This window comes from Rhyacophila brunnea, unplaced genomic scaffold, assembly GCF_057557595.1.
Source record: "Rhyacophila brunnea isolate RB1 unplaced genomic scaffold, BYU_Rbru_1.0 scaffold_2, whole genome shotgun sequence".
NCBI classification, from domain to species: domain Eukaryota; kingdom Metazoa; phylum Arthropoda; class Insecta; order Trichoptera; family Rhyacophilidae; genus Rhyacophila; species Rhyacophila brunnea.
In genome coordinates, this window is record NW_028232859.1 from 46979353 (window position 1) to 46993094 (window position 13742).

The window sequence follows — 13742 nt, forward strand, 5'->3', positions numbered from 1 at the left end:
CGTGAAAGGTTTTGGTCTTCTTTTGGGCACTCATTGGACTCATCGTCGAACTATTTCCCTACTGTCAATGTGAAAATAGCCTACTGCGCGACGGTATAGAAAACTACGCCTTAGTTTAAGGCGTGTGGATTCACATCTTCCCTTTCTTACAGTGGCGTGAGTGGTGTAATACCTACAATTTAGGTGATACGACGAGGTCGCGTGGGCTTCTTCATAGTTAATTTGAAAACGAATTTCATGTAGGCTGATTAAAAAAATGAAAATAGGTATGGTTAAAGCTTCTCCTTTTTGAGTCACCAAATAAGAAACAAAATTTTTGTGAAGCTAGGAGTAGTAATTCTGGCAGACAGTTTCAAAATTGGTGGACGGAAATGTATGGAGCAATTGAAGAAAGTGATAAAATATGTGTGCTATGTTTTATGAGTGTTATCTGGAACATAATTATTTTTGTTTTAAATATAATTTTTAAAAACTATTTTTCCCCATAAATGCTCGGCACATCAGAGAGTTGAAAAATAATATTTGGGAAATTTCGGCACGCGTACCTAAAAAGGTTCGCCAACCCTACTCTTGTTCATAATGAATTATATATATAGATATATATTATTTTCATACTCGATAAGTCAAATATAATCCATAGAACTAGGACGGTGTTGATAATATTATGTAATGTGTCCGTATGTGACTGGGACCCAAGTTTGTGGAACTTCCTCTGCTCATCATCAATTAAAGGTTAGTGCCCGGAGTTCATCATACCCATCCAAACAGCAACAATAGATTACAGTCTACTGACATATTTTTAATGGCGTATAATATGGAGCGGGTGTTTTTCTGTATTATAATTAGTAGGTAATCTGGTGTAATGGTATTCTAAATTTAGCTATATGTATTTTATTTGAACATAACAGCTGTTTTGAATGCAGAAAGAGTAGAGTGAGCTAGAGTAATGATACGATCATCGTTAAAAATATGATATTCAGTAGGCAGTACGTACTTACCCAGCTGCTGTAAAAAAGAATGGGTGGGAAGAGAGATGAAGAATAATTATTAACATTACACCAATTATTTGTTCGAGTCTATTGTGGATGGTTTTAACTTTTTGAGAGTCATCTTTAAATAAATTATATAAACATCTTGAAAAAGAAAAACATAAAAAAATATCACAAGGTGGTTCATTATAATTATAACGTAGTTGAAAAGGGGAACCAAATATAATGTATATTCAATGAAATAATAATCTCTCCAATTAATAGTGGGTATGGTCTATCATTTAATATGAAGGCAGCTAGTATTTATTTTCAAACACGATTTGACTTTGATTTCTTCAAAATAGTAGACCAGTGGTTCACCCCCCCCCCTTTATTTCATTAAATACATTTTTACACAAAGTGCTTTTTTCCTACTAAACGGGCTCGATATATGGATTTCATTGCATCTAATGCAGAAAATTCCGTTTCTCATAAATATGATGTTACGAACGGTAGCAGTACCTACTTGCATTGCTTTTCTTGACAAAGTATTATATTATTCTTCAGTTCGATTCAACCAAAATTGAACAAAGGTTTTTGTTTCCATATACCAAAGCATTTTTATTAGTCAGGGAAAACACTACAAATAATTATAAGATAAAATTCTACGTGTGAATTATCATCAATCAAACACATCACATAATCGCATCAAATTGTATCTCACAGACACATATATTATAAAATGTTATTATTATGCAAACGAAACAGCGACGCAGGCGACTTTTTTTACTAATACTATCTCACTTAACTGGTCGATCCGCAACGCCGGGCCCCCATGCTGGAGCCCTGTCAGCCTCCCTCTTGCAGGGGCCATACACAATAGTATAGAAATGAGGTATAATAAAAGTAATTAGTCTTCATATATTATCTTCATAAAGGTTTGCAAACAACCTAATTTTTATACGATTGTTTTGTATGTAGTTTATAACTAGCTGCCGTTTTATGAACGAATTATGAATTATTATTGCAAACTGCAAACCTGTGGCTACATTATTGTGTTAAAATTTTCGCGCCTCCCTTTGCAACAGTCCGCGCCTCCCAGTTTGGAAATCGCTGGTGTAGACAATATAAGAAATTACCGTATTGGGTACAGATAATGAAAAATCAGTTGTGTATTATTATTTATTACAGTAGAGGGCACTGTGTTGCATAGTGAAAAATGCCACCTCCTACAAATTATTTTTTTATACAACGGAGAACTCCGATGGAAGAGTTGAAGTGATTATCATGGCTGAAGAGTTCGAGAGTATAAGGCCCGTTTCAGACGGGACACCGGTGTCGCGCTCGATATAATATAAGAGGCCTTTGTATTCGAATAAACGGGCCTTTGTATTATGTTTATGAACGCCCCAGAGCTAATGAGTCAACGCATAACTTTGGGTTATAAATTAGAACATAAAACTGGCTGCGGTAATAAAAACAAGTGTATCGATGGCTTGAGAATGTAGCGGCCGACGGAAAAGTGTACCGGACACGCGTTGACTCATTAGCTCTGGGGCATTCATAAACATAATGCAAAGTCTCCTTTATTCGAATACAAAGGCCTCTTTATTATATACGAGCGCGACACCCGTGTACCGTCTGAAACGGGCCTAAGACCTCGTTGTTTCGGTTAGCGGTCTCAAAGATGGAGATCGCATTTATTTTAACCATTGTAGAGGAGAAATCAATGAAGAATAGAAGATTAGCGCTTGTTTTAATGGTTGTATTTATTGCCGTAGATACGTATCATCATAGTTAAAAAGCAAGTGGGAAATAAGAAATATAGAGCCTTAAGATCGGGTACGGTAGTATCTGGTGAGCCAAAAAAGATCGTGTTGGTAAATTTCAAAATATTTAAAACATATGTTTTGCATGGACTTCTTAATTTTGACTGACCTTCGGTGAACGCGTGCGGCTTTTCAGGTGATTCGTACCAGTACCGGTCCCCCCGCTTGAGTCTCACAAACTGATCGAGAAGTAAGCAGGTGACAGTGGCTCCCAACACGCTGTCTTGTAGGGGGATCTCGCTCAATGAGGCTGTGTACAGGTCAACATCTTCGACGTCTCTGGAAGTTCAGGAGAAAATTAGACAAATCCACAATGAAAGCATAATGTAATATGTCAACAGTTATGCAACATGATAAGGTGCATGGTAGACGATAGATATACAAAGTAGGTAGGTATATCGATATACTGCAGAGTTCAAGATTTTTTTCGTGTACGGTATAGGTGCAATAATTAGCTTATTTAGTGTATAATTGGATTAGTAAGTAGTAAAGCTGTTTATCTTTTCCATGTCACATTATTTATGCATAGAGGTCTGCTGCCAGATACAATTAGTATTATTGTGTTATGTAATTAATTTAAATTTGAGTTTTTTTTTATACCATGTCCGATCCTAAAGGTTTAAATATATTATGATCACGTTATACCTATGTGCTGTCACAATTGTTTTTCTTGGTATTTAAAATGTTATCAAACGACTGATGTTCCCGTCCAGAAGCACATTTGAACCTTTAAAACCTTAGAAAGTTAGTAAATTCTGCCGAAATCACCAGAACAACAAAGAGGTCACCGCACGCGTAGCGCACTTCATCAACACCCGCATGACTCAATGAACGTTTTTGCATCAATTCCTCAAAATCACGTGTTCCTTGATTTTAGTAGTTTTTTTCTATAGATTTTATATTAAATAATTATCTATTATCTATGGTGTGCAGGTTGGGTTCTGTTCAAAATATGATTCTATGAATGCAATATCACAGAACCTGTTACAATTAATTGAAATTAGTACGAATAATGAATAATAATCCAAAATACTGAGGAATTCGATGATGGCACTTTCCATCATTGAATTAATAGAGATAGTGATCATTCAAAATATTCTGCGGAATGACGAAACCATCGACTGAAGTTGTCGCCGTACCGGCATGTGACAGTACGTGACGTGATCATACTGTATTTGAACATTAAGAATAACATATTATGGGCCTCCGCGTGGTGGAAATTATATTTAAAGATTTTAATTTTTATGAGAAATGGATGTTAGCCATTTGTTCAACCTGTTAGAGTACACAGTCAGTAAACTTATTTAATATTTATCTGCCGCTATTAGGGATACGTATGTAGTAGATATAACTTATTTTTCTATCAATAGACCATGCAGATTTTTGCAGGTGAGAGAAGTCAATGTACAGACAGTGGCATGTATTCAAAATAATTCACACAGCCTCTCGCCGCACCTATTAGTTTTTTTTGTTTTTCAAATTAAACTGCACGAGAAGCGTGATGCGGTAGTTTTTTTAAGCTGCTGCCATAATATGATGGATCTCTTTTTACATATCATATTCAGCCATTTCTATCGCTAAACTTCAAATAGATTATCGAAGAACAAAATAATAATAAGGTCGTTTGGATAGGTACAAAGAATTTGGACCAGGGGTGGTCAACCTGGTCCCTACCTCGAACTAGTGGGCGTTTCAGCTTTTATGGTGGGCGGTAGGGGTATTAAAAACATTTCATAAAATTCCCCGTGACAATTTAAATTTCAGAAAATATACTACAATTAATTTGAATCGCCTTCGCATAAGTTTAGTTCAATTTTCTTTTTTTTTTGACCATGTCCGATCATATGAGCCTCTATAGAGTGGAAGTTTGTATTAACAGATTTTCTTTTTACGAGAAATGGATGTCAGCCACTTGCTCAACCTATTAGGTCCATACTCTGATTCATACATCAATTGAAAAAACAATAAGTGTACTTTCAGACCCAGGATTCGAACCTGGGACCCACGACGCTTAAGCCGCGCGGCTATCATGGGTGTTCACGTTAGGTAAGTGAAACTTGAATATGTATTCTATAAACTGACGTACACGTCACACGGAAAGCATCTCGTTCAAATGTTGCAAGTTTTCAATGGGAGGGAATGATATGGATGCTGAAGCGAGGGGGGGGGGGAACCGGCACGCCAGCTTATAGAATACAGACTCTAAATGGCGTTATAGTGCGACCGCAAACAGAAGAGCCTCGTCGTCACCAGACTTTGTGCTTCTATGTATGCAAAGTATAAATAAAAAGATATATTATTTAACTAAAGTAAGTTGTTTTATAAAGATTTATTTTGCCAAACTTGGCGAAAGACTGACATAAAGTATTTGGTAAGTAATTACTATAATATGCTTTAACTTGCTGTAACTCTGTTTTATAAATTTTATAAAGTAAAATTACTTCCCTACTTTATAAATCACCATTACTGTGGAACCGGTGGCGGTTAGAAAATTTTACTACTAACCGAGATACAGAAGTGGGGATAGATATAAAAAGGTTGACTACCCCTGATTTAGACTATAAATTGAAGGAGTCTAGGAAATACATTATTAAATTTCTTTTATGACATTTAAAATTATTTTGCAAGCCCATGAAGTATCGTTAAGTTGGTAAACTATGCGAACATTACGATCGCTCAGTTGTCTTTCCGATTTTCTTACAAACGCAACGGTAGCCATTTTTATATTCATTGTGATTTCTCACTCTAGTGCAGTTCTAGTGCAGTTATAAACGGTTTTACACATGTTATAAATGATTTTTCAAGTAAGTTTAAGTAAATAATAATGCTGAAGTGTCTTATTATTGGATGCTTATCTACACATCGTGACTGATTGTATTTTTATACGCCCTGTAAATTGTCAAATAAATGACATAGCAGTAGTATGAAATTATCTACAAATGAACATGCAATGCGCAGTCACTTATAGCTAAATTCATATGGACCAGTAGTCCTTTTTTTTTGATTCGATGTCATATATAAAGAGGTTTCAACATCTTTGAATAGGTATTAATGTATTTATTTATTTATAAGATGCAAGAACAATTTAAGTACCTAACCAAGGTAATAACAACTCAATGATCCCTCCGCGATACATATTATGTTCATTGTCCGATTAGGTGCCATTTACAAAGTGTCACAAGTTTCGGTCTCCACTCTTCACATCCACTAATGTAGGTGTGTTCGCGATATTATTAATCAGTTCATCAAAATCACTTTGTTTAGACACAAGGCCAATTCTCAGACATACAGAATCTAAAAAAAATGTTTACAGGCGACGTGTGAGGGAATTGACTCCCAGTGAGGTCATCTTTAATAGTATCATGTCGACCCAATGGCCGATCAACGTAAAAATATCATGTTATTATTAGATAGCATAGGTACTACGGAATCTATTTTTAAAAATAAAGATGTTGAAGAAAAACTTTCTTTCATCGCAGTAGTTTTAAAACTTTTTTGTATCACGGTGCCCCTATCGAATAAAGTATTCTTTTTGACGTCGCCCTAAAATATCAATTACAGTGGAAAGGGCGATCGACGGTATTGTTCACATTGTATACAGTTTCTCAAAGAGTGCCACAGTCGGGTCAAATTTACTAATTATTGTACTTTAATCAATATGATACGTATGTTTGTGTCAAGTGCATACGACTATGGCCCCCACAAGGGCGCCTGACAGGGCCTTAGCCTGGAGGTCGGGCTCAGGGGGGGCCCGGCAAGGCGAGTCGACCAGATAAGTGAGAATATAAACACACATCACAAATTTGCTTTAATAGTAAAAAAAAAAGTTGTTAGCGGTGCTATTTTCTTTCAGTAATGTTATTATCATAATCAAAATACTAAATTTTAATATACACATTTTATCGCGTACACCATTTGGAAAACGCTACTGTAGAGCGTCACACTGCCTTTATCCTTAGCTATAGATAGAGGGGCCCGCCAAATATCCTAGCCTGGGGGCCCGCTTCATGGCCCCCACCCATGCAAACCACAATAATATGTTGAGTGGATGGCTTACAACCGATACTTGTAACATCCTATTAAGATAACCCCACGGGAGGTCCCTGTCATTTTATTTGTGTATTGGAGAGGAAATCATGATTTATCTTTATAGATATTAGGTACAGACCGTACCCTACCACGCACAGTGACGATGTTAACTGGCATGTTCTAAACAATAAATGATAATCACTCCTAACTTATACTTACACTTATAACACTTATAACTAATTCACTGTAGGCCCTCTGAGATACTTGCATTAAAAACTATGACACACACACACGATGATTAATAAAATAACACGCGAATAACAAAATTATTGACATTTTTGTTACATAGAGATCCCCGTCAAACTATTCTCCTACTGTGCAAACAGTGCAATGAACCTATTACGTGACGGTAAGGGGGCACTACGCCTCAGTTTCTTTTCTCATTCCTGCGGCAGGCCGTGAGTGATGCAATACATATTAATTGATACATCGAAGTCTCGAAATCCCGATAAAAATAGAAGTGTAGTAAGTATCTATAGAGCATGATAGCACCATTTATACTTTATTTTGTGTTATTGGATAACATGTACTTTTAATAATATCATTAAAAATGTTTTATTCGGACATGTCGCCCCCTGAATGCTGCCGTCCGTGTGTTTCGTACCCCTAACACCCCCACTTGGTGTGCCCCTGATACATTGCATACACTATTATCTACTTTATAGAAATTTATTAAATTCATTAAATATTATACATAGCTGAATCTGGACATAGTAAATATACTTTTTATGTTAGTGTTTACCTCTGACAGTCTATTAATTAATTACGCCGCTTCCTGTATGAGGTAACCACAGTCCGTGGATAGATAACAAAGTGAAATGACATGGTAGACATTGATAATAACTAATTTAATAGCCTATCGTTATTTACTCGTTTACGGTTAAAAAAAGACACTTGAAAATCGATTTTATATATATCTATAGTATTATAGCTTTTCCAGCTATTATCTCTCGGTAATATTTTTCCTTTTACGTCATCTATAGAAGTGAATAATAATATAGAATAGACTGAATAGAAGTTGGCGAACCGGGGTAAATTATTCCGGCAGGGTAGATATAGGGTGCCAATGAAGGCTTAATAAACATATGCATTTGCACAAATAAGTATTATTTAATATACGAAGCGAATACAGTGTGTTTAGATTATATTTTCTTTGTTAGTATGCTCAAAAGTTCAACGACAAAATAGTGTTTTGCTAACGGGGTTTTACTGTTGGTAAATTCGAAAAGCAGTCGGTTAATTTTCCATTCTCATACATTTTAAAACAAAGTATGCATCGGTTGAACCCCGAATATAGTTTCAAAATTGCTGTCATCAAAATGCGTAACATCGTAATTTATTTCTGCAAGCCCTGAACTGAAAATGTTGTCAATGAAATTCTTTACATAATATTATGTTATTGTCTTTATTGTATGCCGTTTAATCATTATTTTATTTTATGGTGTTCTATATTTAATTAAAGTTTATTTATCGTTTAATAATACATGGGTTTCACATTTTAGGCTGTACCTACTATTAACTATTTATTCAGTTAATAACTATTTTGAATTTAAACGCTCTTCACGTTTTCCGAATTCTGTAGTCATGGCCCCCACAACCAGGATCTTTGGTAGGCCCCCCTACCTATCACTAAGATTAAAGGCAGTATGACGCTCTACAGTAACGTTATTAAGAGTATTTAGTACTATATTTTTTAGCCATTTTCAGTATTTTTAGTACATCCACTTGAATTGTTGAATTGTCTAGTATCATAAAAAATTGCATCGCATAACTACTTGCATGTTTTAAAACCATAATCTTAAATTAATATAATAAATTTGTGATCTGTGTTTATCTCACTTATATGGTTGATCCACCACGCCGGGCCCGTCCAGAACCTGGGCCCCCTGGTTAGAGCCATGTCACCAATGTTCCCTCTAAGGTGTGCGCGCACACACCTACCAAAATGTGTCCGCACACATGTTTTCATCCGCCGCACAGTCCTCACACAAAAATATTGCAAAAGAAAGTTTCCTTTGCCTGATTTTAGTTTTGCTCGAATGCACGAAACCATCCCATGCACAAACCTGTACCATATAACACATGCACCTTAAAAATATAAGTTTTAACGGAAAAATTGTGTATGTGTTTGTCGGGGGTGTGTACATTTACTGCACCGGGTGACGGGGTGACCAACTCTAGTTTCACCACTGCTCAGATGCGTTGATGATCCGCACACACAATATTAAAATTAGAGGGAACGTTGCCTGCCACCCCCCTTGTGGGGGCCATGTCTGTAGCAATTAAGAAAAAAGTGAGGAGTTTAGGTCAATAAGTACATATCTGTACGAAAAAGTTCCCCGACCCTTGACATAAAAGATAACAGTAGGTACTTTTTCTAATAATTATGCATTGGATTTACATAAAACACAGACGAATGTCCGTCGATTCTTAATCATACAAACTTGTCTGATGTTTGTAGGAGTACCTATCTAGTATTTTTTGTATATATATTTGTTGTAACCTGGTTATGTTACGCGTTTATAATCAGAAAGATGTTCACATTTGAAACATGTGTGATTTATAAAAAAAAAATACGCTGGGAAAACTATACGATGTCATTTTAATTTGAGAATTCGTATGGATAAAAAAAAGGCGACATCTTAAATAATTCATTCCTACGCGCTGTCAAAAAAATATATTTATCGTCCATCCGAGCACAACGTCCACTTGGAAGATGGACAGACCATCTTTCTCTGGCACGCCAAGCGTTGTCGCCTTGTATTGGAAAAGTTGGAAACCGATCACACAAATCATTCTCACAGATTTTTAATAAACATAATATTATTAACATGTTTCGTTTTTTTATTTATTAAACAGAGGCGTTGGATTATTTTAAATAGTTCATGTTGAACTTGAAATATTGTGTACCCATGTGAAATATAAAACACCTACAATATAATACATTAATACAGTGGTTTCCAAACTTTACGTTACTACGCCTCCCTTTTAAAACAATCTAATCTTGGCGCCTCCACCCCTTTAAATATGATGTTACGAATGCTAGCAGTACCTACTTGCATTGCTTTTCTTGACAAAGTATTATATTATTCTTCAGTTCGATTCAACCAAAATTGAACAAACGTTTTTGTTTCCATATAGGTAGCCATTTTTATAAGTCAGGAAATACACTACAAATAATTATAAAATAAAATTCTACATGTGAATTATTATCATCAATCACACACACCACACAACCACATCAAATTGTATCACACAGACACATATTATAAAATGATAATAATCTGTAAATTTGTGGTGTGTTGTGAGGTTGTCGATCCGCAACGCCGGGCCCCCAGGCTGGAGCCCTGTTAGCCGCCCCTTTTGTGGGGGGCATGCATGACAGTATAGAAATGACGTATAATAAAATTAATCTCCATATCTTTATACAGGTTTGTAAACAACCTAACTTTTATAGGACATAGGACTATTTTTTTATGTAGTTTATAACTAGCTGCCGTTTTATAAACTATGGACTTGCAAACTGCAAGACTGTGGCTACATTATTGTGTTAAACTTTTCGCGCCTCCCTTTGCAACAGTCCGCGCCTCCCAAGGGAGGCGCGCCCCCCAGTATGTAAATCGCTGCATTAATATATTTAATTATAATACGAAAGTGTGTCAGTCATAAAATAGTAGCTTGCTGTGTGTAGGTGAGGATTAAAAAGATAATACAGTTTTATCGGAATGATCCAGTTTCTTTGGGAGGCTTTTGAGGAATAGTTTATTGTGTAAGCAAGTGACAAATCGCATGTGAAACGATGGATATCATAATTATAACAATAACGCCAATACCTGTCAATATTCCTAGATCTAGTGCTAATAATATGAAAGAATCTGTCAAACTATTATGAGACTATCCAATCATTTCTTTTCATTCACGACTTGATTAAAATAAACGATTACTTTATTTACGTGTTAGTTTACGTTTATGTGTATCTAACTAATTTTAATGTACTATCTGTGTCGTTCTCTCCTACACATTTACATATATTTTCTCACATGCGTTACAGATAGACAGATAGATAAATCATATGTTTTCTCTCACCTTACCCCTTTTAATAAGTACGCCTCGCTCTCTCCTAGACATTTACATATATTTTCTCTCATGCGTTACAGACAGACAGATAGATAAATCAAAGCAAATACATTATAATAAAATAGATTATGAAGTATGTAATTTTTAGTTTTCTTTGTCTGTAAATATTGTATGACTTTCTTGGGTAGACCCACGAAGTCGCCATGACCGCCAACTTGTTTAGAAGCAGCACTCGAAGTGGAAAATATTACGAATCGGAGCGCTCGATAATTTTCCGAAAAATCCGCTCAGACGGTTAAATTAACTTTATCACGAGACGAAGCGATGATCTCGGGGATTTAATGAACCGGAGCTGAGCTCCAGCGCGCTCCGCTTCATTTCGAGCTCCGTAAAAGAATATTGCTGATGAAGACGTTAATTGTCGTTAAATGAAAGGTAACAAACTTACTTGAATATGGATGATATTCTCTTGAGTGAGTCAGGATCCATGACCTCATTAAAATCGTTGAAGGTTTTTGGCCTCTTGAAACCGCAATGTTCCCTCCATGCAGGATACGACGGCAGACCATGGTCACGCCCTCGTTGGATGTTCAGCGACACCAAGTCCAGTCCACACGGAGACAATGGCTTTTTGCCGGCCGTGTCTTTTTTGTCGGAGTCCAGGGGCTCGTCTCTCTTGAAGAGGTGGCTTGTTAACTATCGGGAAGAATAATACATATTTTATTATAAATATATTATAATACATCATAATGTTTGGCGTGGATTGGCCTAGAGACTCTTGGTAGTCGAGGCACGTCGAGACCTATTATTGGTACTCTAAGATACCGAAGAAAAGACAACAGAACCTTACATTAGTGGCGAAGGGTGGAGGTAGGCTATTAAGATCCGACAAATAATGCATACTAGACTTTATCAGTCGAACGTTTTATTGTTTAACTATGACTACAATATTATTGTGTATAATGTAGATGGTGTTTGTTAGTTTTTAAAATTCTATCAAATCCTGCCTAAACCAAATCATAATAGTTTAGGTATATTATGGGTGAACCGATAAAAATAGTGCACACTTTTTCAGTCATATTTACTTGTTTTCATTGAAAGAAGACGAAGACACACGAAGAAAGACAGAGAGATCTTGAGAATGAACCATTGCTTTTTAGCATAGCCATACTACAAATAATTACGTTTAGTAAATCATTGGAACACTACTATCAATCACCAATAGTAATATGTTATGGCACGTCAGTTTGTTGAATGAATGTTCTATCTCTGGTTCATGTTGAGAGCATACCTATATAAGATATTAAAATACTATAGGTGCTTTTAAATAACGTAGAACCTATTTTTTTCCATGAAATGTTATATTAAACAATAATTAAACAATCCGTTGAGGGAGACCGACAATGATATTATATTATTCGTGTTCACGAAGTGACTTGCTAGACTGTGGGGATTATAATCACAAGTATTAGTTACGCGAACTTTTGAAATTGTGTTAGAAAATATTCTATTATTTATGAAAACTTTGTACCTACAGATAAAAAGAAATAAGATAAGAAGGTGGAATCTATGTATATATGGTACCTAGATAGGTATCAATCAAATCAGTTCAATCTTGACCGAAAATCGTCAAACTAAAAGATCAGGCTTCTCTCGTGGTGCAATGGGTAAGGCGCTGGCCTTCCACCCGAGCGTTCTGGGTTCGATTCCCAGTCATGACAAAAACATTTATGTGTTTTTCTCAAAGCCTGGGTGTTTGTGATTGTTCAAAATTACTAACAACCACCTTGTACGAAAAAGCAAGGACATGGTGGACATGTCTGATTTTTTTTAAAATTTGAATATTTTAAACTTTCACGTTAAATAAATACTCACTCAACTCATATATTATTATTATTATTTATTAGTTACAAGTATTGTAAAAATAATGAATGCATAATAAAAGCTTAAACTATCGTTAAGATAAGACTGGTCAGTAATAATCAGAGATTTACAAGATTGAAATACGAAAGCCAGTCGCCATAGATCAAGACTTTGAAGCCAGTTTTGGTTTCTGAGTTAATTGGTGGTCATGCAATAAAACGCAAGAGATACAAAAAAAAAAAAACACCGAATATCCTCCAAAATAACCAATATTAACTGCACGTTTCGTTTACTGTTTACAAACTGTAGTGCATATTATGATACAGACGTAAATATTTAAATTAATACATTCTATATCTTTAATCCCATATGTCTCCACACTTAGTAATCGTATCGTCCTACAACCGCACCCAGAAGATAACCCATTCCCCTTTATATAGGTTTGGTTTGTAATAATGAAAGTAGGTAATGAAAAAGAATATCGCTTGTATTATCATGTTAAGCTATTTCATAAGCCGACCGAGGTACCTAAGTGCTTGCCCTATTCTCTGAGCATGTCCGGAAACCTACTGTTATGCATAAAATCAATAAGTAGATAACAGATTCTAATTAGAGAAACCGCAACTTCCTCTGATAACAACAGCATCCTCTTTGATATCGATAATATTGCTAATTTAAATATTGATTCAATTATTCTAATTAATTCCAGAAAACCACAAACAATAATATAATGTTATTTGTGTTGATAATTAGAAGTTTCTAGAATATTATTTCTTTCCATATATGAACCATTGCACACGTAATGAATTTGTTAGTTCTCTGTCAACCATTGTACCACTTGTATTGTAAGCTGGCTTTCTGTCAGTTGTAATATCTGTATTACTGTAATTCTTCTCCGTTTAATAAATCGAAACAT

General features: G+C 35.5%; 1 protein-coding gene across 1 annotated transcript in view; it reads right to left on the reverse strand.

The window, feature by feature from the left end:
- cd (peroxidasin homolog cardinal) overlaps positions 1 to 13742 on the reverse strand; it is an 83621-nt gene that overhangs the window by 12384 nt on the left and 57495 nt on the right. The window contains exons 12-13 of the mRNA XM_085947138.1: positions 11412 to 11659; positions 2907 to 3076 (exon numbers count right to left, since the gene is read on the reverse strand). Coding sequence (XP_085803264.1) covers positions 2907 to 3076; positions 11412 to 11659 — 418 coding nt within the window. The remainder of the gene's footprint in view (positions 1 to 2906; positions 3077 to 11411; positions 11660 to 13742) is intronic.